Source organism: Natrix helvetica (genome assembly GCF_964273705.1).
Source record: "Natrix helvetica genome assembly, chromosome: 2".
NCBI classification, from domain to species: domain Eukaryota; kingdom Metazoa; phylum Chordata; class Lepidosauria; order Squamata; family Natricidae; genus Natrix; species Natrix helvetica.
Window position 1 is genome coordinate 215,323,274 of NC_138552.1, and position 23,929 is coordinate 215,347,202.

General features: G+C 37.3%; 1 protein-coding gene across 2 annotated transcripts in view; it reads left to right on the forward strand.

Annotated features, from left to right (window-relative positions):
• The window catches only part of CEP43 (centrosomal protein 43), a 32,589-nt gene extending 11,236 nt beyond the window's left edge, over positions 1-21,353 (forward strand). The window contains exons 6-13 of one of the 2 annotated variants that reach the window (XM_081944734.1): positions 225-308; positions 7,316-7,372; positions 11,995-12,209; positions 13,622-13,731; positions 15,463-15,525; positions 16,382-16,415; positions 18,196-18,289; positions 20,510-21,353. In XM_081944734.1, the coding sequence (XP_081800860.1) occupies positions 225-308; positions 7,316-7,372; positions 11,995-12,209; positions 13,622-13,731; positions 15,463-15,525; positions 16,382-16,415; positions 18,196-18,289; positions 20,510-20,584 (732 nt within the window). In that variant the 3' untranslated portion in view covers positions 20,585-21,353. The remainder of the gene's footprint in view (positions 1-224; positions 309-7,315; positions 7,373-11,994; positions 12,210-13,621; positions 13,732-15,462; positions 15,526-16,381; positions 16,416-18,195; positions 18,290-20,509) is intronic. The other variant, XM_081944733.1, reaches the window with a different exon arrangement.
• Positions 21,354-23,929: the final 2,576 nt, after the last annotated feature.

Below are 23,929 nucleotides of genomic sequence, written 5' to 3' on the forward strand. Positions count from 1 at the left end.
GTTCTTTAAGTTTTCTTGGCAACATTTTCAGAAGTGGTTTGCCTTTGCCTTCTTCCTAGGGCTAAGAATGACTGTCTCCAAATTGCCCATCTGGCAGGACTCAATTTCCTTAGTCCTGTTCACACATCTTAGCCATTAGACTATACTGGCCATTAGACTATTGCTTAATTGTATTCTAATAAAATCATATTTTATATTGACTGATTTTCTACATTTCTATTTAGGTAGCTCCAGTAATATCTGAAAATGTACATTCACCTCCAAAATCATCAGATGAAAGGTCTAACATACTTTCAGTGCCAAGTAAGGTAAGCTGGAATAGTAAAATAAAGCATATCTTTAAAAGTGATATTTCTAGAATCTAATGCTAGTCCACACATTATTTGTAATATATAACATATATTACCATAATAGCAATACCACAAGTATTTAATATATATATTAAAGCTAGAAACATGGTTTTATAGAAATAATTATGGAACTTTATATATGCACATATAGAGCAATTGTTGGTGGATCTTTCACTGTTTTCATAAAATTGCTGACTTGTGGTTGTCAAAATTGGACACGAGAAGGGCTTTGCGAGGCTTTTTAGCCTAGCAAATCTTTATTTTTAAATTATTTGAACTACCCTACTGCTTAAAGCTGTTTTGAGGCCTAATATAGAGATTTTCATAGTTGTAATTGCAGCTCCGCCTTCTCTTCAATACCTCCCACCCAGCTTAATCAGAAACTATCCTGGTAGATTCTTCTAAAAAGTTAAAATTATTCTGCCTCAAGCTTTGGGTTCTGTACATTTCTTTTAGGGATGAAGTTATAAGACAGTTTTGCCAGAAATTGCTTAATGGGTTTGATTTGGAAAATATTTCTGGGTCAACCTGCTATTTTAAAGCAAAACAAACTAAGGTATAGTTAGCAGAAAACATATGAATGGGTTTTTATACAATCAAATATCAGAACTGATGGTAGAAAGCACCTGTTATAGCTTCCTATTAAATGTGAACCAAACAGGTATGGACTGTTCAATTGCATTGTTGTAAGTCGAGGACTACCTGTAGAGTGAACTTGGATTGTTAAAATACCCTAATTTAGAATTATTTCTGATTCTCAAGTACCATGTTATTGGAAGAATTATTCAGTAATTTTATCCAAGTTCACTCTACAGGTAGTCCTCGACTTACAACAATGCATATTGTGATTATTTGGAGTTGCGATGGTACTGAAAAAAGTGACTAATTGTCACACTTAAACCATTGCAGCATCTCTATCCTTACAATGATCAAAGTGCAAATGCTAGGCAACTGACTCATATTTCTCACCTTTTATAACTTCCGACAAGCAAAGTCAATTGGGAATCCAGATTCCCTTAACAGCCGTGTTATTAATTTAACAAGTGCAGTGATTCACTTAACAACTGTGGCAAGAAAGGTCATAAAATGGAGCAAAATTCACTTAACAAATGTTTCGTTTAGCAACTTCTAGGCTAAATTGTGGCTGTAAGTCGAAGACTACCTGTATTTCATATTTCTCTCCTATTTAATTTTTATCTTGTTGAACCATTCTTGAGCTTTTTTAAAATTTCCAATGCTCATATTCAGACACTGTTTAATTATACAGATGAAGTTCTTTCTAGGGCATACTGTTTTGCATTATACATAGAAACTTAGTGGGGCAGATTTTGATAGTGATGTCTGAGCAAGTAATTAATAGTGTTATATGTTTAGTAGGTTTACTAAAAAAACAAGTACAGGATTTTCAAACGGAAAATATGCCAGTAATGTATAACATTAAAATAAACATTGAATAAATATTAAATTGGCTATGGATACTTAATTATATGATTAAGAGTTAATTAATGCTTCCCTTTAGGAGGGAGTGATGCCCATATGTTTAAATAAAAAGTGATACTATTAAAGGAAAATGGGGCAAATGTGAAGATGAGGCTCCTGGAATTCTTTTGAAGTTTTTTGTTCGTTCCATAGGGATGCATGGAACAGGGGTTTTTTGGAATGTTTTTTCCACAACCCCCATCAAATTTGGGCTATTTAAAGCTAGATCTTCCTTTTCACAGTTTTTCCCACCAAATGTTTGCCCCATTCTGTTTTATTTTCAGAAACCTATATTGCTAGAGTATGGATAGACACACAAGACAGAAAAATTCCAACCTTGTTTATGTAATTTCATTCCATGATTCTATTGGGTTGGAATTTATTTTTTAAATAAACCTTCTTTTGATCATGAAGCGGTTGCTTTCTCAAGTGTACAATTCTAGTTAAAGTGTTTAAAAAAGAAATAGTTATAAGCCCAGATGTATAGTATTTAGAAGATACTGACTACCAGTATCTGAATCCATTGCAGTCTGCCTTTTAGCCAGGATATTGGATTGAGTTTGTTTTGGTTGCCTTGGTGGGGGATATATACCAGAATCTATATGAGAGGAACTCTATCTTTTAATTTTCTTCAGTATATTCAGTCCTTGCTTATTACCTGCCTTATTCAGCAACCATTTGAGGTTAAAATGGTGCTGAAAAAAATTTCTTTATGACCAATGCTCACAGTTGTGACCCTTGCAGCATCTCACAGAAACATGTTCACCATTGTACTCATTGCTTGTTGCCCTGGGCTTGCTTGACCTGTTGTAAGCAAGCACATAATGGGGAATACATTTTGAAAACAATGTACTAGCAAAAACAAATGATTCTACATTGTGTGCTGGCTTCCTTTCCAATAAATGTAAATACAAACATTAATCTCATTCTTGTTCATTATCACAGTGCAGGGGAACATTCCAAATGACAAGGAGTAGTTACAAGGCAAACAAAAGTCGAAGGGTCAGACTGATTAGTCTTGTCAGTTTTGAGCCAGCTATCCCAGTGCTGCTAGCTCCAAAGGGTGGGTAGTGAGGAAAAGGAAAGCACAGTCTCTGTCATGTGATTTCCTACTTAGGTACCACTTCCCTTAATGACCGAATTGCCAGTCACAATTTTGTTAGCTAAACAACTGTATGTATTTGGGAGTTTTGATAGTATTTTCTGAAATTTGAGAATATTATTTTGAGGTGTAGTTTTCTAGGTCAGGCCATATTCATACGGTGATGGCTGCTGTGAGCCTGCTGCTTTATGTATACATTGGCCTTTAGTATCCTGCAATATTTTCTCTTGCCCTTGTATTGTATCTGCTTAAATTGCAAAGTGAAATGATCTAGAATAAAAGAACTTGACAACAAGTCATTCTCTATTTATTTGGAAGAAAAAAAGGGGAGGAACCTAATGTTGATTCAAATATAGGTTTAAAAGAATATAGAAAATGCAGGGGTTTTTTTTGAAAAAAAAGAACACACACACACACACACACAATATAAAATACAGATGTATAACTAACAGTTAGTTTTACTAATGTTTACCATCTGGCTCTAAGGATGTAATCACTATTATCATGTTCAGGGATAATGTGTATAAGGGAAAAAGTTCAAATGAAATCTAGACAAGAGATAAATAGTCACAAATAGTTACATGTGGGATTGCATTCCTCTTAGAAAAGCAGACCAGGAATATTTCTCAATTTCCAGCTGTTGACAGTTATATAAACTTGGTTATATCAGACTAATCCAATGGGCCGTATGTAAGAGTACTTTGAAGCTTCAGTTAGTGCAGTATATGATAGCTGAGTTGCTCACTAGTAGTGCATAATAACAGAAGTCATGCTTGTACTGAAGGACCAGGGTTAGTTGCTGTTTTAGCTGTTGATTTTATTCCGTGCATAAAAATGGTTTAGGGCCTTTTTATCTGAGGGACTTACTATGAATCTATAGAGAAACTTAAATTCGACACGAGAAATCTCATTGCAGATAACTGAACTTTCATTGTTTGATGGATACACAGAAGCATTTTTTCTGTATGTAAAACAGAGAGAATTTCTGAAGAGAGAAACAAATGATACCTTGTTTTTGCTTGGGAATGGAGAACATAGATCCCAGTGACTGTTTAGAATCAATACTATAGATCAGAATTTGCCACTAATATGTTAAGTATGATTGAGCTGTATATAGGTAGTCCTTGACTTACAACTAGTTACTTAAAGACTCTTTGAAGTTATGGTGGAGTTGAAAAATGCTATTTGTCCTTGAAGTTACAACTGCTGCACCAGCCTTTTACCACATATAGTCATTAGATTGCATTTTCGGCACTTGTCAACCAGCTGGGTTTTTTTTTTTTTTTTTTTTTTGATGTTTCGGGAAAAAATGTCCATTGAGTAAATTGGATTTGTATTTACTCGATTCGCTTAACAACCACGATAACTTGCTTTATAATCACCATATAATCACCATAAAAATAGTCATAAAAGTGAGTTTGGTAATGTGATGACTCAAGTTACAACTGCAAGAACTGCAACTAACAACTGCAAATTCTGGGTGCAATTGTGATTGTAAGTCAAAAACTACCTGTAATTGCAAATCCGACAATACTCTGTAGCATGGAATAGCCAAAAAAGGAAAGAAACCCTAATACTCCATGAGAGCCTGAATGTGTATTCCCTTCCCTCCAATTTATATTCCAAGTACTTAAGATAGAGCCAATTTGAGTTTCTTTTTTATATTTTCCTCATTTCCCAGACTTAACTCGTGTTTTTAAGCACTTTTCTGTAGTGCAGAAAGGAAAGAGAAATTCATTGGAACCTTTTTTTTATTCCTTCAGTCTACATGAAAAACATATTTTCTGCAAAGAAGCCTTGAGCAATCAAAATCAGTTAAAAATGATAGTATCTGTTTCCATTTTCCAGTCAGCCAAATGTTAGCAGAGAAGAAAGCAAGATGGCACTTATACCCTATGAAATTCAGCCAGATTTTTTTTATCAGCCGCTTGTTTCAGTTTTCAAGAAGACCTATACATTTTAATGTGAAATGTTTTCATAATGCAGAAGTCTGTTCCATTGATTGGAGAGTTATGTAGCAACACTTGTATTATCTAGCATGGTTGTAATGTTTTTTCTACATATAAAATGCTTGGTGTTATTGTGACAGCAACATTTGCAATGCTGGTTGACAGGGAGCTTTTGGATTTCAGATTTTATGACTCAGTTTTTCCTACTTTCTTTGGTTGATAACTTATTGAAAGATACTGAACACTTTAAAAATGACGTCTACTTGAACTGCTCTAAATAATCAATGATGATCAGGGATGTTTGTATTTAAGAAATATAACTGCTAAATTAAGCTAACCTTACCTATGCTGCCTTAAGCAAATAAATGGTGCTTTTAATGTATGTATAGTAGCATTACATAATGAATTATGAATAAGTTTTATTCAAATCATGTTTGATTAGCCTGGATGTTCTGTCTGAATTTTCAACTCTTAGTTGTATACGTTATGTTAATTTTAAGGATAACTTCGTAAATTGTAATAGAAGCTCTGTAATCAAAGACATTTAATATAATGCAACATGAAGCAGTATGTTTTTGTGGCAGAAAAATATACATATTCTCTATTTCAGTGTTGAAACCTTTCTCCTCAAGTTTATTATAGAGTTGCACATTGAAAATTCTATTCAAAAAAGGGTACAGTCAGGATAGAAAAGTAAAGTCAAATAAAAAAGTGGTGGACCCAGGACAATATTTTAAATCCTTAACAAAACAAAACATCATATACTTAAAACCCTCTCAAACTAGCATTACAGTGTTTTGCCAGAAATGGCAGCAATATTATAAAGGTTTGGGGTAATAAAAGAGTAGAGATCACAGTGACATTCCACTTTATATAGAAGATAAATTATCAATACTGTGTTTCCCCGAAAATGCGACGGGCTTATTTTCTTTTGCCCCACGAAATATGCCCTTGGGCTTATTATCAGGGAGGGCTTATTGTTTTGGGGCTGCCGGGCGGCTGCTCCCTTGTGAACTGGCTCTCGAAGAGCCGGGCACAGCCTCAAGGGCGAAGCAGCCATGAGGTAACCATGCCCACGAGCAGCCGCCCGGCAAATCCCCTCTCCAGCCGGGAAGAGCGCCATTCACTGACCTAGGGGGTAATCCCTAAGGTGCCAAGCCATGTGGCGCTCTGCCCGCCCTCCAGCTCCCGTGGCTTGGCACATTCGGGATACCCCCTAGGGTAGTGCATGGAGCTCTGCCTGGCTGGAGAAGTGGGTTGCGCAAGCGCCTGTTCCGCCCGCAGCTTCACCAAGCCCTTGCGCAGCTCTCCCAGGCCACCGCCGCTGTCCGCTGCTGCCGCCCGCCACCTCCCTGCTCCGAGCATAACTTCCAAACTCCAAAACTCGGGGCCGAGTCTACCAGCATCGGCCCCTCTAGGAGTGCTCTCTATGGTGGGCCGGCTGCTGGAAGACTCTGTCCGGAAGACTCTCTGTCCGGCAGCCAGCCCACCATAGAGAGCACTCCTAGAGCGGCCGATGCTGGAAGACTGTCCGGAAGACTCTCTGTCTGGCAGCCGGCCCACCATAGAGCCAGTTCACAAGGGAGCAGCCGCCTGGCAACTCTCCCCTCTGGCCAGACAGAACGCCACTCCCCAACCTAGCGGTATCCCAAAGGCAGCAAGCAATGTGAGCGCTCCCCCCCCTGGCTCCTGCGACTTGGCGCTTTCGAAATAACGCTAGGTCAGTGAGCGGTGCTCTGCCTGGCCGGAGGGGGGGTTATTTTCGGGGGTGGGCTTATATTTTTGCCCACGCGAAAAATGTGGCAAGGGTTTAGTTTCGGGACAGGTTGTATTTTCGGGGAAACATGGTATCGTTTTTAAAATATTTAATTAAAAGTAATATCCAGTTTGCATGATGGATTTATTTTATTTTATTTACTTTATTAATCAAATTTATATGGCCATCCATCTCATATAAATTGACTCTGAGCAGCATACCATAATGAAATGTAAAAAGAAATGGAGAATGGTCAATTATCTTTTAGTAATACTGGATTTAATTTCATTTTTGCTTACAGAAGGTCATCCTAGATAAACATGACACTGTCTAATAGAAATACTGAAGTGCTCTGGACAGTAAAATAAATTAGAAATTTGACTAGATAAGAGACTATCACCAGCCAAAAACGAAATGCATGTTTCATTCCATATCTAATAAACTCTGCAACTGAAGAAGTCAATTGTTTTTCCAAGTGAAAGAGAATTAGAAATGGCACATTTCATTTAAAGTTCATGTTCTATTCCACAAAACTCACAATACTTTTAATACCAGCATTTTAAAGGTTTTTCTTAGTAAACACAATATAATTTTGTTATATTAGTATTTAGTTTTACATGATATACCCCAAATACGATTTATTTTCATTTTTATGCCATTATTTTATTCTTATGTTCAGATACCAAGGTATAAAGGACATTGTAAACAGAAAAGGTGCTTGAACACAACTGAACAGGTAAAATGCATGAGCAGAAGAACCTGGCAAGTACCTCTGTTTCTAACTTGAATAAAAGAGCAGCTTGCACTAAAAAGTAAATGCAACTGGCAAAATTGCATTCTGGTAAACTAACTCTACATATATACAGGTGTAACATGTATTTTGAAACACACAATAATCACAATTATATAAAATTTAATGAAATGTCTATAATTAAATTAGGTTGACAAATACTTAGAAGTGCCCATTTGTCTGGCTCCCTAATAACTTAATAAGTTAAGTGTTTCTACATGCTGGTTCCGTTTGACATCTGAATCCTTAACATACACCTATATTTATATAATTTAATTGATATTGTTCAGGGATACTATCAGTTCTTGATTTTTGTAAATTAATTCATGTATGAAGTTTATTATGAACAAATGCAGAGAAACCTGGAAAAGCTTGAAATACTTCCCCAATCTTGTTTGCAGGTTGGCCTAGAAATGAGATAGGAAAGCTCCAGATTGCGAAGGGCCTTGAATGAAGCAGATTCGATAAACAGCCTCTTTAATCAGGATTCAAGATGGGCTATAGTAGTGGGACAGCATTGGTTGCACTTGTCAGTAATCTTTGGAAAGCTTGGGATAGAGGTCGTGTGTCTGTCCTGAGTCTCTTGGCAGCTTCTGATATCACTGACCATGGTAACTTTTTGGACTGGCTTTGCAAATTGGGAGGCACTATTTTGTGGTGGTTCTCCTTTCTCTGTGGCTTGTACCAGTCAGTTGTGATGTCAGAAGTGATATGCACTCCTAGGTTACCAAGGGTACCTCAGAGATCAGGGTTCTTTCTCCAGCTGATGGCGCAGGAGAGTCCAGGAGTGGGTTGTTCAATCCTTATTTGACCAAGAGACTGAGTCAGAGTTTAAGCCACGCCTCCAGCTTCCTCTGCTGATATCCAATTCTGACTCAATCTTACCCAAAAAGAGATGTAAAAAACTTTTGCTGTTAGTGAAAATTGGTTTTCTTTCCTAGAATAGTTTGATTTTTTTTTCTTTTAAATAAATTGATGTCACTACTGGATGGAAGGTGTTTAAATTTGGCTCAAAAGTTCTTTCTTCTACCTGCTTGTGCTAGACTAGCTAATTGTATGGGCTAGGCCCTGCTGGAGGTCCCAGGTTCCTCGCAGGCAAGCTCTGGCTGGGCCAGCCATCGGAGTCCATTGCGGCTCCGTTTAAATTGCTTCTGATTACTGGCTCGTGAGCAGGCCAGGGTAGTTACCTTACGTTGCCACTGGCTCTCATGGGCTGCAGCGGGCGGACATTGAGACTGCGAGTGCAAGGAGCGCGTGTGTGGCACGCCGGCATTCCCACATAGTTGCAAACGGTCCGGAATGACAGGAGGGCACGATCGGCACTGGCTATTAATTGCGGAGGGCTGCATGCCAACCGGATGATCTCGGGGCCGTTTGCTCACCCACACCATTGGTTTTTGTCTGGAGGCTTCTCCCTCGTGAGTATGGGGACCTGGGGGCGGCCATTTTGGGAGAGCTTCTTGGGTGGTGGCCATCTTGGGAAGGTCCTCGTGGTGGTGGCCATTTTGTTAGTGGCCATGCAGCGGCAGCCGTTTTGTTGAACCTCCGGGGGGAGTCATATGGTCGGCAGCCATTTTGCTGCGCCTCTTCAGAATTGGATATCAGCAAGGAAGCTGGAGGCGTGGCTTAAATTCTGACTCAGTCTCTTGGGCAAATAAAGATTGAACAACCTACTCCTGGACCGTCCTGCGCCACGCTGAGAAAAACATTCAGGTAGGACCAACGTTCCGTCCCTTCATGTTTAACATCAAAGCTTCTAGGAGAGATCCTCAGTAAACTGATTTTACCAGTTGCACATCTTTAATCCATGTTGAACAAATGGTGATGTTCAGTTGCTGGCTCTGTGCCCAGAAGCTGTAAGAGCCTGGATGGGGAAAACTAACTGTGTTTCAACTCTATCAAGATGGATTGATTGTGAGTTTTTGGCTCCCTAGTGTCAGGAGAGTTGCTATCTCTGACTCTAGATGGGATAACACTCACCCAAAAAGATCTGGCATGCAATTTGGGTTGTTTTTCTTCAGTTGTGTGCGTGTTTTTTAAATTGTACTGTATCCTTCTCTGATATTTCAAAAACTGCTCAAATGGCCAATATGCAAAATGTAGCCTGCAGACATTTTTGCAGGTAGTAGCTATCAGGGATTTGGTATCAGGATTGTTTCCTTCTTAGTTCATCAACCTGGGAAAGTAAGGTTAAGTGTTGCCTGATCTTACCAATAAAAAGATGAAATGTAGTAGCAAAACCAGGCTTATCTCTTGAAGGAATGAACCTGTAATACAAACTTTTTCCTATAGTGAGAGGCTTTGCAAGCTCAGGAAGAGAATGTGGGCGATTAACCTGTTCTAATTTTTGCTTCTTCCCAAAAGACATTTAATCAAAAATACTTATAATACCATCTCCTTAAGACCATAAAACAAATCTTACTTTCTTATTTATCCAATCAATTCCTTGAATCTAGTTGTAATAACCTGAAGAAATGAAAACAGATGGTTAACTGAACTTCATGCTGTTCTTGTTCTCAGATGTTAAAACTGAATTTTTGCTCCCTATTTATGATCCTGTAATCCCTTAATTTGGAGTAGAGTCAGGGTGACTGGATGGAGCTACAACATCCATCCAGCTAATGGATCTGAATATTTTCACTGACCATTTTTCACAAGTGAAAGTCCTTGACTTAGGATCATTTGTTTAGTGGCTGTTTGAAGTTATAATGCCACTGAAAAAAGTGACTTACAGCTGGTCCTCACACTTATGATCATTGCGGCGTACCCACAGCCACATATTCAAACTTTGGACACTTGGCAACTGGTATAGATTTATGACCATTGCAGAGTCCTGGGAGCACATAATTGCCCTTGGTGACCTGCCCAGTTGGCTTCCAACAAGCAAATTAATGGAGGAAGCCTGATTCACCTCCAAATTAATGGAGGAAGTGTGATTCACTTAATGACCACAGTGATTTGCTTAACAACCCCAGCAAAAGTGTTAAAATTGATTATTCATTTAACAACCTACTTGCCTAGCAATGAAAATTCCAGTTCCAATTGTGGCTGAAAGTCAAGGGCTACCAATAGTTGAAGAATATTAGTTATGGTGGATATGCATCATTTTAAGTGATAAGAATGTCTTAACAGTAATATTTTTTCATTTTAATACTCCATATTATATAAAATAAATACCTTTTATCATTGAACTTGCAATTTGAAGGAGAGATTTATCTTTTTCTATTGTAATTTTTAATGTAAAAAAAATAGTTGACACATCTATGTTGGGGGAAATGATATATTTAGCAGGTATATGATTATGGATTTTATTTTTTAACTTATTTATTATTTATTTACATTTTCCATATTGTAATCATCTCACTCTCACACAATTCTTGGTAGTATATAAAGTTAATATTTTCCCCCTTTTTTCCTTGCAGCAAATTACATATTTGCTGAATTTAATTTAACAATGAAGATGTGATAACTTGTAGAAATAATTGAACATGGTGTTTAGTGCTGCTATGCCTGACTATAGTTAATAATAATTTTACATCTTTGGTATTCTTGAGCAAAAATAGGGAATATATTCAAGCAGTATATTTCTAATTTATAATACCCTTTGCAAAGAAAAAATAAGACTATGGGTATTTTTTTTTTGAAGTTTAGAACTTTTTAAGGTTATTTATGAAGTGATTTTGTAGCAACGGGCGCTCAGTGGCTGCTTTTTTCCCTTATCTAGAAATAGTTTTTTTCTATTTGCTAGTAATCAGACTCTCCAGTATTCAAAGCAGAATTGTACATTTTACGACATTATGTTTACCATTGAAGTATCATAATGGAGAAAAATTAACAAGGGAGTGGGAAAGAATGCTTAATCTCTTCTACTTGTTATTCTTGTACTACTAATTTGGTTTTTTATTTTACATGTCAATTTGTTTAGTATTACAGATTGTTGTTTATATTCATTGTGGGAGTATTGAATACCTTAATAATAGCAATAAGTAGAAAACTATTTTGAAGACTCTGTAATTGGGATCACTTCTTACACCTGCAATGTATTGAGTGTGTGTTTGTGTGTGTGTGTGTGTTGTGTGTGTGTGTGTACATACACATATATACAAGCTCTCCTCCCTTATCAGCTGAATCAGGGAAATGATTAGATGTTTTGTCAAGGCACCTGGTATGCCCCAAATATGGGAGGGCATACCAGGTGCCTTGACAAAACATCTAATCTGATAAGGGAGGAGAGTTTGTGGCTTAGAGGTTATTATAACTGCCTAATGTAAAATAGCCCATGTTCAAATCCCAGTAAGGGTATGGCTAGCTGATGAGAGCTAAATAGCTTGAAATAGATCTATACTAGTATCCCTTCATTTATTTATCAGCAAAAAATTCTCTCCTCCCTCCCTCCTTCATATATATATATTTATATATATATAAATTAATGTGACACCATAGTCCTAATAACATATAAATTATTGATCTATTGTTAGATCTGTGTTATTCTGTTATGAAAAATTATAAACAATTCAAAGGAAACAAATTATGTGGCATTATTTAAGAGAATGCGTAATTTCTTTAAGGTTATTGAAAACAGTCATAGTGATACAAGCATCTTGTCTGGAGAAGCAAAGAGCAAAGACAGCATTCACTTCTTACCAAATGAAATAAAAATAATTTCTGAACCAAACAAAGAAATAGATACCAAAGAAAAAAATAATCTAGCAACAGAAGAGGATGCAGAGGGTGATTCTTTCTTTGATGATCCATTACCAAAACCAGAACAGTCATATAGTTGGTAAGTTAAATATACTGATCTAATGTATTTATTAGAATATTTTTTAGTTGAAAGATAGTGAATTTACTTTTACAGTAAATAAAGGATAGGCTTTTTAGAAGCTTTTCTTCTGCTCAAAACAAATGATGAGTAGCTTGTTCTACTACCTATTTTGCACTGCAAAATCTTTTCTTAAATTATCCAACCTATAGGTTATACTGCTAAAATCTTTCTAGTGTTTTCCTGCCTGAATAAAGTACTGAACACATTTTTAAAGGAATAGAAAATATACAGTATTTTCTATTTGTAGTAAAAATCTTTTGACTTGGAAATTTTTACATTATATATGGAAATACATTTGAACATAGTGAAGCTATGATTTCTTCATACAAAAGATGCCACATTAGTGCTCCAGCTTGGAGGATCCTGTAATAAGCTGTATACTTGTAAGGCATCTTCAGAATATGTTATACAGATTCTCTTTGATATAGGATGATTTCTTTAGTGATTTTACAAAGTTATGACGGTACTGAAAAAAGCTACTTATGATCAGTCCTTACAGTTAAGACAGTCAGAGCATCCATGGTCACATGCTCATGATCCAGGCACTTGGCAACTGGCTCACACTTATAATACTTGTAGCATCCTGAAGTCACATGATCACCATTTGCAAACTTCCCAGCTGCCTTCTGACAAGTAAAGAGGAAAGCTGGCAGGAAAGGTCATAAAACAAGGTCACATGATTTCTTGCTTAATGACCACACTGCTCAACAATGAATTTGCCAGATCAAATTGCAGTTGTAAGTGAAGGACTACCTGTATATAAACCTGACTATTTAAACTTTTCTAGAAATTTAGTTTGGCACTTGGAACAGCAATCTACACGGTGTAAAATATATGTTCAGAATGATACGCCATGAAGCATGCTTATTAAACCTTTTCATACACTAAATTGTCCTCTCATTTTGCAGTTTTATTGTGGTGATTCCATTTTGTATATGCAGTTTTTTCAATTTCAGCTAAATATTGAAACAGTCAAAAGGCTGTTAATGAAAACTTTTTTTTACAAATTCAGAGAATTAATCTGTCTATACACTATGTTCCCTCGGAATTGCCTTCTGTGTTAAGAAAATGTGTAACTAAATCCAGAATTCTAGCTTAGTTGTATGCAGGTTATATTACAATGTAATCTCTTTTTTCATAGAATTATTGATATTAGTGATCAATAATTCTGTAACAACTGTTTTAAAGAATCTTCTTATAAGTAAAAGCAGCAGAAGTCTGAGATTAAGTAAGAAATCAATACAGAACTTTGCATTCCTCACTTTGTAGCAAAAATCATTATTCATTTTGCTAGTTGTCATATTGTATTAATAAGTGAATGCTAAAAGTAGTTGGCTGATGATTGCATTCCCCACCTCTTTTTATTAAAGGAAAAATGATTACAACAAAGCAGCAAATGTTGCATCTCTTTCTGATTCATTACCCATAAAGAGTGGTCTGAATTCTTTGAGTGGAGTACCTCCATTAAAGGAGTCTGAAAGTAAGTATTTACATAGATATCTTGGCTGTAGTAAACACAATATAATGGGAATTGGCCTAAGTTTCTTGGTTAGCTTGTGTTACACGATCAGATGTTAAACCATTTGTCATTCCTATTTTATAAGAAAAATGAGAGAATGGGATACACATGACCTGTGATAGCTAATGCATTCCAAAAATACAGAACTGATAGCTGGCAACAAGATGTATTGTTTCACTGCTGAACTGAAGTACCCTATTTTTCGGAGTATAAGACTCACCTTTCCCCCCCTAAAAGATGGTGAAAATTTGGGTGCGTCTTATACACTGAATGTAGCCCCACCCACCGGGCCCAACCCTTTGGCCTCTGCCTCCAATTTCCTCTGCAGCAAACGGGCTTGCAGAGGCTTCAATAAGCTATAGCAATCCCTGCAGCCTGTAACAGCTGATGATCGGGAGAAATTGAAAGTGAAACTTGCTGTTTGCTCCCTGTGGCAAATTGCTTGGAGGCAGATTTTTTTTTCTTATGCTTATCAGGCTGTTTGCTGCAAGGAGGTAAGTCAACAACTATAAATGCCTATTATTAGATTTATTTTTTAAAGACTGATTTATTATTCTACACAACTTAACAAAATGAAGAAGCTTTTTAAAATAAATGCTTGATCTGAAGAGGCCCCATGCTATTGTTTTAAAAAGTGCTATTCTTTTAAATAGCAGAGAATAACTATTTTAGCAGCATCTGTACAAGTATAGTCTGAAATATAACACTACAAACAGTGCATATTGTCGGTACTGTTTGTTGCAAGCAGGCAAATTGCTGAGAAGCAGATATTTTTCCCTTGTTTTTCTCCCCAAAATCTAGGTGCGTCTTAGGAGTATCTTATACTCCGAAAAATACGGTAGCTTTCCTCCAAAAGCTAGGTTAAGTGTTGTTAATAGGATAGCAAAAATGTACTATTTGTCCTTTAGATGTACCCAAAGACATAAGAGTGGATTTTGACTTATGCATTAGGATTCCTTCTTCTTTCCCATTCCCACTGCATACTTCCCTTCCAAAAGCAGGAATGGATAGTCCTAAGCAAGCAGATTTGAGGCCTCGTACCACCAGTCGGAAGAGACATCCCAATGGGTAAAAGTTCATCCAATATAATTTCCCTTCTGTTTCTATGGTACCAATGCTCCAATTTCCATTCACATATAAACTCTTTTTCACAAGTCTTTGTACGCATAAAAAGTCCCTTTTCTAGGCCAGGTTTTTCAGATTGCGTTCTGCAGAACCTTAGGGTTCCATGAGAACCTGACGGGATTCTGTGATAAACTTAAGAGGAAAAAAGTTCATGCAGCTCTGTCATTAGTGCTTTGCCTTGATTAAAGTTTCCAGATTATTATTATTTTTATTTATCACATTGTGCAGCCTGAAATCTTTGAAAAGTCCTTTTGTAGGTTCTCTTTTTCTACCACTACAGCTCTCCGCACCCAAATAGTGCAGGTGGTAAAGAGCAAGCAAAGATCACTGTCCAGTTTGAACAATTCCCATTGTTTAAAAAGATTCACAAACCCCTTCTGGAATAGATTTTTACAAACGTAGAGAAAAGGGAAGTAAAAGATAGATTTCTGTACCCATTACTAGTCATAATAGCAATATATTCACCTAAAATAGGATTTAATATTAATAATGTTTTCAAACTCTTACTTTGATTAACAGGTCTACGTAAAGTGCAAGCATCATTTTAATCTAATTTTTATTTTACAGATGCAAATTCCGTTTTGAAAGATGTAAAGATGGTGAATTCTAAACTCGGATCACTTGAACTGGGCAAGTAGCGTGTCTGCAGAAGCACAGTTAACATTTGCATATGTAGTTGCAGAATGTTTTTTCTAGGAATTAATATGGTTTTCCCTTTTAGATAGTCCTCAATTAACAGATATAATGGATACTGCTCATTATGGTTGTTAAATAATGATGTTCATAAAATGGGTCATCGTGTGGCAGACTTGATTTTATTACCTTTTTTGAGGTGGTTATTAAGCAAATAACCATAGCTGTTAACTGACTCTGCAGGTGTTAAGCAAACCCATTATTTTCTATGGAGCATTTTTGCCAAAAACTGGAAATAAATGTAAGGTTTTGGCAAAAATGTCATACATTTATGACTATAATGTATGACATTTTTGCCAATACATTATAGTCATATGAGATACTGCAGATGGTTGTACAAATGCAGGTTGGTGCAATCACATGACTGAAAGGCAGCCATTGGAACTTTAGAATCAGGTCATAAGTGCCTTCTGGGAGTCTATCCTAACTTTGAATGGTTGCTAAGCAACTGGTTATAAGTCAAGGATTACCGGTAAGCATTATACATTAAACATGTTGTTCTCAAACTTCATTATTATTAAAATATTACATTTATATGCTGCCTGACTCTCAGTGACTGTGGGCGGTTCACAATTGTTAAAAACCTTTTAAAACAGAACAATACACACTGCAGCAACACAAAAAAAGAACAAAGATCCTGCAGAGGAGCAAGGAAAAGATGTTCCTCAGCCAAAGCCTGGGCAAAGAGCCATATCTTCCAATCACACTAACTATTAATGATGTCAAATATACATGTATATTGTAAGGTTCAATTTCAAGTTTTCTAATTCTTCATTTAATTGTTTACAAACAGGAGAGGAAGATGAATATATTGATGATTTCAACAGGTAAGAGGAAAAATATTTAAAACTATTAATTTTCAGGAAGATGGATATAAATAGCATCATTCAAGGATAGGTCTATATTGAAGTCACTCCCTAGGAGGACTTTCCCAGCTTATACTCTATAGTAGAGATACTCTCTTTATAATTTCACATATTTCTAATTAAGCTTACGTTGTTTATATTTTCCTCTCTAGAAATTATCAAAAATGTTATGTGAATCAGACCCTTTTACCTATCTGGTCCTGATTAAGTATTTCCAAAGGAGAGAGATAACACTTGAGCTAAACTGGATGGGGAAACAGCTAATTAAGAGAAGCAGCTGGAGGAAAAGCTTGCTTTTAGAAATCTAATCTTACTTGGCCATGCTATGCACAGGAATACAAAATAGAGATCATTTTTTTCAGGAAAACTCACCTAAATCTCTTCATTGTTATAATTGTTTTCTGCAGTAGCACTATTCAATTACTCTAAAAGTGCTTTACACTTTAAAAAGGGGGGCTGGGAAATTTGTTTTATGTTTAATATTTTAAACATTTTATAAAATTAGGCCCCTTTTGGACCGGGAGGCCTTGCGTACAGTCACTCACGCGCTGGTGACGTCTCGCCTGGACTACTGTAATGCTCTCTACATGGGGCTCCCCTTGAGGTGCACCCGGAGACTGCAGTTGGTCCAGAATGCAGCCGCGCGGGTAATTATGGGGAGATCGAGGTTCTCCCATATAACACCTATCCTGCGCGAGCTGCACTGGCTTCCTGTGGTCTACCGGGTGCGCTTCAAGGTATTGGTTACCACCTTCAAAGCGCTCCATGGCACAGGGCCTAGTTACCTGCGGGATCGCGTCCTGCCCCATACATCCCTGCGACCCGTCCACTCACACAGAGAGGGACTACTCCGGGTGCCGTCCTCCAGAGAGTGCCAGAGGGCAGCGCCCAGAAGTAGGGCCTTCTCTGTAGTGGGCCCCACCCTTTGGAATGACCTCCCCCCAGACATCAGAACTACAACCGACCTTCGCTCCTTCCGTATGAAGCTGAAAACCTACCTGTTTCGACTAGCTGACCTGGCATAACTCTACAACCTCCCCAGCCCAGGGCATTTTTAATTGTAATTTTAGTTTTTAAGGGTTAATTTCACGGGGGTTTTAACTTTTTAAGTATTGTAACTTATTTATTTATTCTTACCTCCTCTATACGCTATATAATACCTTTGTACGTCGCCCCGAGTCCCTGTGGGGAGAGGGGGCGACTAATAAGTTCAAGTAATAAATAATAAATAAATAAATAAATAAGCTTGGTTAATTTTATAAATTCTTTGATATCTGGCAATTCATATGTCATTAACTGTAACGTCAGTTGACATTGCATCTGATTAAATGCTTAGATGAGTTTTTAGGAGCAAATTATTTGTAAATCAATATCAAATTGGATTTGATGCCAAATTATGAACTTTGTTTAAAGTAGTCCATGTATCATTTTATATGCACAGTATTATATGTAGGAATAAATCCTTTATACTAAATTTCATTGCACAAGTACTAAATCATTTCAAAAGGAAATCAGAATTTATGTTATTGTGTAATAAATGCTTCTGGCTTCTTATATCTCTGGATTACAGATTTTTCTTGTAGAGGTTTCAAAAAAGAATAAATGGGATTAAATATTCTTTCCCTCCATGTTTATTGTAATGTTATAAATCATATATTGTACTGTTTCAAGGCAAATTTCAGTGCAGTAATACTTATGTAATATGATCATTTAATTTTCATATTTTAACTTTTTTTATTAGCACCAGTCATCGGTCAGAGAAAAGTGAAGTCAGCATTGGTGAAGAAATAGATGATATTTCTATGGAATTAGAAGACTTCATTACTAATGAAAAAGTATGATTTGCTTTAATTTAACACTCTAATTGGGGTTGATGATATATCTGTGTAGTATATAGCAAAATAAACCATTACTTGCAAAGGAATTAATATCACAAATTGAAATATATATATATATATATATATGTCAATATATTGCTTTTGATCCAGAACTGTTCCCAATAAAATATGAGGTGGCTATTGAGTATTAGCAGATCTCAATATAGGATATGTTTTAAAACAACAAAGGTTTGAGACAATCTATGGTAAAGAAAAGGGAAGGAAGATGATATTTTTGTAGCTGAATTGAGAATATTACCCCAGGATAAGTGAATAATTCCCATACTTGTTTGTGAAGTTTGTACAAAAATATAAAGTAGGAATTGCAGAAATACTAATTGTTACAAATGCATATGGACTGCATTTGTTTGCTTCTGTGTGGCTTTTTGCATTAGTGCAAGCAGTGTTAAATGATCAGAAACTCAAATATTAATATGATGCACAGGTCTAAGATCCTAGGTGATTTTACTATTTTCAATCCACAATTTATAAGCAAAAAGCAAATCCTCATTTATGATCTTAAGTGTAATAACTCCGGTTTGAACACCACCATACATTTTTCATCTTTGATTAGTAAAACTGTTGGCATGAATGGGAAGAGCTAGAGAAAAAGAGAACACAATGCATGCACTGTTTTTTGCAGTGATCTATACAATTGCAGCTTTTAATAAAGCTCACAAAGAACAAAATGAGCAATAGGGAGAAAGCTAATGAGAACAATGACCACGAAAGTATCATCTGTATATTCTAATACAGTGATGGCGAACCTTTTTTGGCTGCCTGCCAAAAGCGGGAAGAGCACAAGGGGGGGTCGTGCGCTAGCGTGCCACACACATAATGCTATGCGTGCGACACCACCACCACCTGCGGACATGTGCGTGACCAGCAACACCCCCACCCCGCATTTGCCACGATTTTTTTGCACTTCCCAGGTTCCAAAGGCTTTGTAGGAGCCTGGGGAGGGCGAAAACAACCTTCCCCCACCACTCCCCGACGCCCTCCGGAGGCTTCAGGAGCTTCCCTGAAGCCTCTGAAGGGTGAAAAACGGACCTACGAGGAACCCGGAAGTTCGGGAATGGTGACTTCAGGAGGCTTCCCTGAAGGCTCCAGAGAGCAAAAAACGGACCTACAGACAAACCAGAAATCTTTCTGGTTTGCTTGTAGGGCCGTTTTTTGCCCTCCGGAGCCTTCAGGGAAGCCTCCTGAAGTCCCCTGAAGGCTCCGGAGGTCGAAAATCAGCTCTACAAGCAAACCAGCAAACCGTAGGCTGAAGTCAGCTGGCCAGCGCACACATGTGCGCTGGCCAGCTGACAGAGCAACCACTTGCGTGCCCTGACAAATGGCTCCGTGTGCCACCTGTGTTCGCCATCACAGCTCTAATATAGTGCTTGAAAAAGAAACCCTGCTGCTTTAAAAGGCATGGCGTGGGGGACAAATACAAAATCTAGTCATACTTCTTCCATTGACAAAGTAGGAAAAAGCTGCACCGAAAAACCTGGCCACAAGTGACAGAATTTCATTTTGTTAACTCAGTCCCAGATTCTAGAATAACATATTTGAAGTGGTTGATGGCCAGATATTCAAGATATGCAGGGTATGATAAACTTACCTGAAGAATAGCAAGAACACTCAGACTTATATACTGCTTCACAGTGCTTTACAGCCCTCTCTAAGCAGTTCACAGAGTCAGCATATTGCCCCAACAATCTGGGTCCTCATTTTACCAACCTTGGGGGGATGAAAGGCTGAGTCAACCTGAGCCTGTCAGGATCAAAACCAGAATGTGGGTAGAATTAGCTTGCAATACTGCACTCCGACCATTGCACCACCATGGCTGCTAATAGGCATGAGTCTTTTAGTTTAGTTTATTTCTGGCTGCCAATTCGAAAACAAAATTGAAGCTAATCTGAAACTGAATCAAGATTGGATTATGCCACATTGTGAACAGGACCTTTGTTCAATAACATATCAGTGTTCTAATATCTCGGGGGTTGCCACAAAGAAAAGGGAGTTCTTTCCAACTCTGCTATTGTATTATTGTATATATATTTTGCACTGCATGTTTCCTAAAGTCTCTGATACAGCCTTTTAAAAAAGAAAATAATGTATTTAACAGACAACATACATTAGCCTAAATTTTAATATTAGTAAATTTTTCCCCATTTTATTTCTTCCTAGCTTGAAGACCTCACACAAGACTTCACTGTTTCTCAGTTAAGCATTGAAGCAGATTACCTAGAGGATGTTGCATGAGCAGAGAGCAGAAATCTTAAATGGTGGGACTGTCGACCTTTGTAGACTGTATTTTGAGACAATCAATCTTCTGAAATACCCCTCACAAATCGTGCCTTTTATTTCAAGAGAAAAAATAAAACAACCCAACAAAGCTGGAGAGGGGAAAGATTTTAAGCTCGCAAAGAATGGAGTTTAATACTGCTGACTAGTTCAACTAAGGTAGTAGTTAGGTCCCAGAGAGATGTCTGTTGCAGGCGACAGACACACCACCATTTGATTTATAAACATTCATAAGGGAAGAAATCCATAAAGCATATGAAGAATGGCAGACATGGTTTGATGTTATGGCAACTATCTAGTTTTTAGCTGAAGAAAGTAAGAAAATTCAGCAAGGTTGCTATTTTGTTGACTCAGTTTTCAGTATAATTTATCTTTTAGCTACTGAAGTTATTTTAGTTGACAGGGCATAATTCACAAAATTCTCAAAATGGCAATAGAATACCTAACTTGAGGTATATTACATGTTCTGAATTTTGAATCCCTCAGGATTTCTAGCAAGTTGACCTTTTTTGCAGCTTTAAGTGTTTAGTTTTGTGGCCAAGATTGCTAAGTACTTCTGAATATTGCCGCTGAAATATGAGCCTTAACTTTAAACCTATTTTTATATATATTAAAACATTGTTACCATTTCGTTTAATTTAATGAAAATTAGAAATGATTATTAGCATGTTTTTTTCTTTGAAACACAGGTGAATGCAAAATAAAAATATTTCCAAAAAACTTTAAAGTTCTGTGATGAGTCCTTTATTTAAAATAATTCTCTTTGTGATCCTTGTCTTTTATTTTTTTAAAGTGTTTTTTATTTGACATTTTCCAAACATTAAAATCACAATTATACTTTTACAGCTTTCCATTATCGGTATTTCTTTTTTCTGATTTTGGGTTTTCAATTTTCCATTCTATTATCTTATACATATTCTTCTTTGTTTCATACTTTCTCATTTTTACAATATATACATCTACATACAATATTTCCAGCTCTATTGCTTTCTAAGTATATGCCATCTCTTTTCATTGTGTTTAGGATGGAACTAAGAGATAGAGAGGAAACAGAGTACTACAATATATGGAATTAGTGGCTCGAAAAGAGATGTAAAATCAATGCACAAGGAACACATAGATTCTTGTCTTTTAATGGAGGGTATGAACCTTCTTTAGCCTGCTTCTAGACACCTTAAATTATAAAACTATCTTAAGTGGTCTGAACATCATATATGGCTATGCTTACGTTTAAATACATATAGAAATACAGTGTTTACACATAAGCTTTAATTGATACTCGGGGTTTTAATTGATACTCAGCAATATATTATCTGTGATATAGTTATATTAATCCTTGACCATTTTTCGAGCATCTTAGTGCACCTTAATAAAAATTGACCACTTTCTTTTGAAATATTTTTTTTTATTAAAATTATTCCAATTACTATCAGTAAACTGAAATTGGTTGTGATTTGCACTTTATTTTTAAGGTTGCCTTCCACTCTGGTGCTTGTTAGGCCATGATACCTGTAATTCATATGAATTATAGCCAAGCAGTTGAGGAAGGTATTAGTAAGAAAGGCTGTTTTAGTTTCAGTCTGCTTTCTACTTGTTGAGTATATTAAATAACAAAGTGATTCCTTTCAATACAAGCACTTGTGGTGCAAACATTGTGAAAATCTAAATTTTGGGCTCCCTGCCCCTTCCCCCCAAGCCTTGTTTTTGACTGAGTTCTAGAGAAGGTAACACTTGAGTGTACTGTTTTGCCACTTTAGTTGGTGAATCCAACAATAGATTTCTGTCGTTTTTCATGAATTAATACAACTACGGTGCTGAAGTCCATGCAACTGTTACTAGTGTTGTTTTGGGCTTTGGTGGGTTGGAGTCAAATGGGATAAAATACTGTTTAACAAGAGTCCCTACTTAACTTAAAACAAAAAAAAATGTGTTGAGACTTGCAGACATTGTGTTTTCATTCGATTTTCTCCTTTTATAAATAGTAATTTCAAAGATCTATTCCTACCTAGACTACTATTTATTATAGTTAGATGGTAAATATGAGAAGAATATCTACAAAGGACTCTCAAAAAATAATCGAGTTTTATAGAGCATGCTTTCATTAGCTATTAGGTTTTAGGAAAAGATGAATGGTTCTCTTTAATTTCTTCTTTCATCTCTTTTAGTTGTCTTTTTATTTCCTCTTGTCCCTGTAGAAGTTGCTGAAACATTTGTTGAAACTCAGTCTCTGTAGTTTTAGGTTGCATCAAAGCTGTTATTGTTGATTGTATACTAGGACTGGATGTTGCAGATGTCGGGGCAGAGGCAGCAAAGCCAGGCTTTCCAGGGGGTGGTTTTTTAGGAGACATTGTTTATGGAATAAAGAGTTCAGTCAGTACAGGGAATGATCAGTCAGAGAGGTAGAACAGCCAGGAGAGTCCAGGAGACAGGAGGTCCAGGCAGAAGAGAATTTTTCTAGTCATCCTGGCAATAGAGTAAAGTTTTTCACTCCAGAGAGTCCAAAAGGTAGCAATCAACAAGAGATTTGTCTGAGTAGCACGGAGACAAAGACCGGAAGCCTGAAGATTTAAAGGTGGAGTCAGATTTCACAGTTCATAAAGACAACGGAAGTGTGCCATCTTGCCCTGCCAGCTTCGGGTTTAGAGGCATAACAAAGTTTTCAAAGTTTCCAAAGTTTCCAGATCATCATTGCATTATGAAGTTAAGTCCAGAAAAAATTCACTTTTAGTAAGGGCGTGACATCATTAGTTGGCTCTCTCCCTCCTCCTTCTCCTGGGGCTGAGAGCAAAATTGTTTCAAGCCGCCTGTCCAAGGGGGGGGGAAATCCCCCTCCCTCCAAGTGAAGCCGAAACAAGAGATTTAAATTGTTGGCAATTTCTCCAGCTTAGTAGAGGGAATGGAAGGGAGTTTTCGCCTCACCACACCGCAGCCGCGTCCTTCTGCTTGTTTACTCTTCCAACAGCCTCGCAGCGAAGGCGCCGGAGCGCCTCCCCATCATGCTCCCCAGTGCCTAGAGCGAGGCGCCCCCCCGGACGCCGCCGATCCAGGGGATCCCCTGCGGTGCCGCTCCTCCGGCAGGAGCCTCTACGGGGCGTCCTGTGCCCCCCAAGGAGTGGGGAGCCCACCGGGAAAGCGCACGGCGAGCAAAGCTTGCCTGTCGCCGTCAGCTGCCGGAACCGGAAGTAAAACTGTCAGACATGTTGACCAGTTGTGATTAATTTGTTAGGAGGGTGACTCCCAATCAACATGACTGGTCTTATCAGCACTAATGCTGTAGTCTTACTTTTCTAGTCTGTGTCTAAG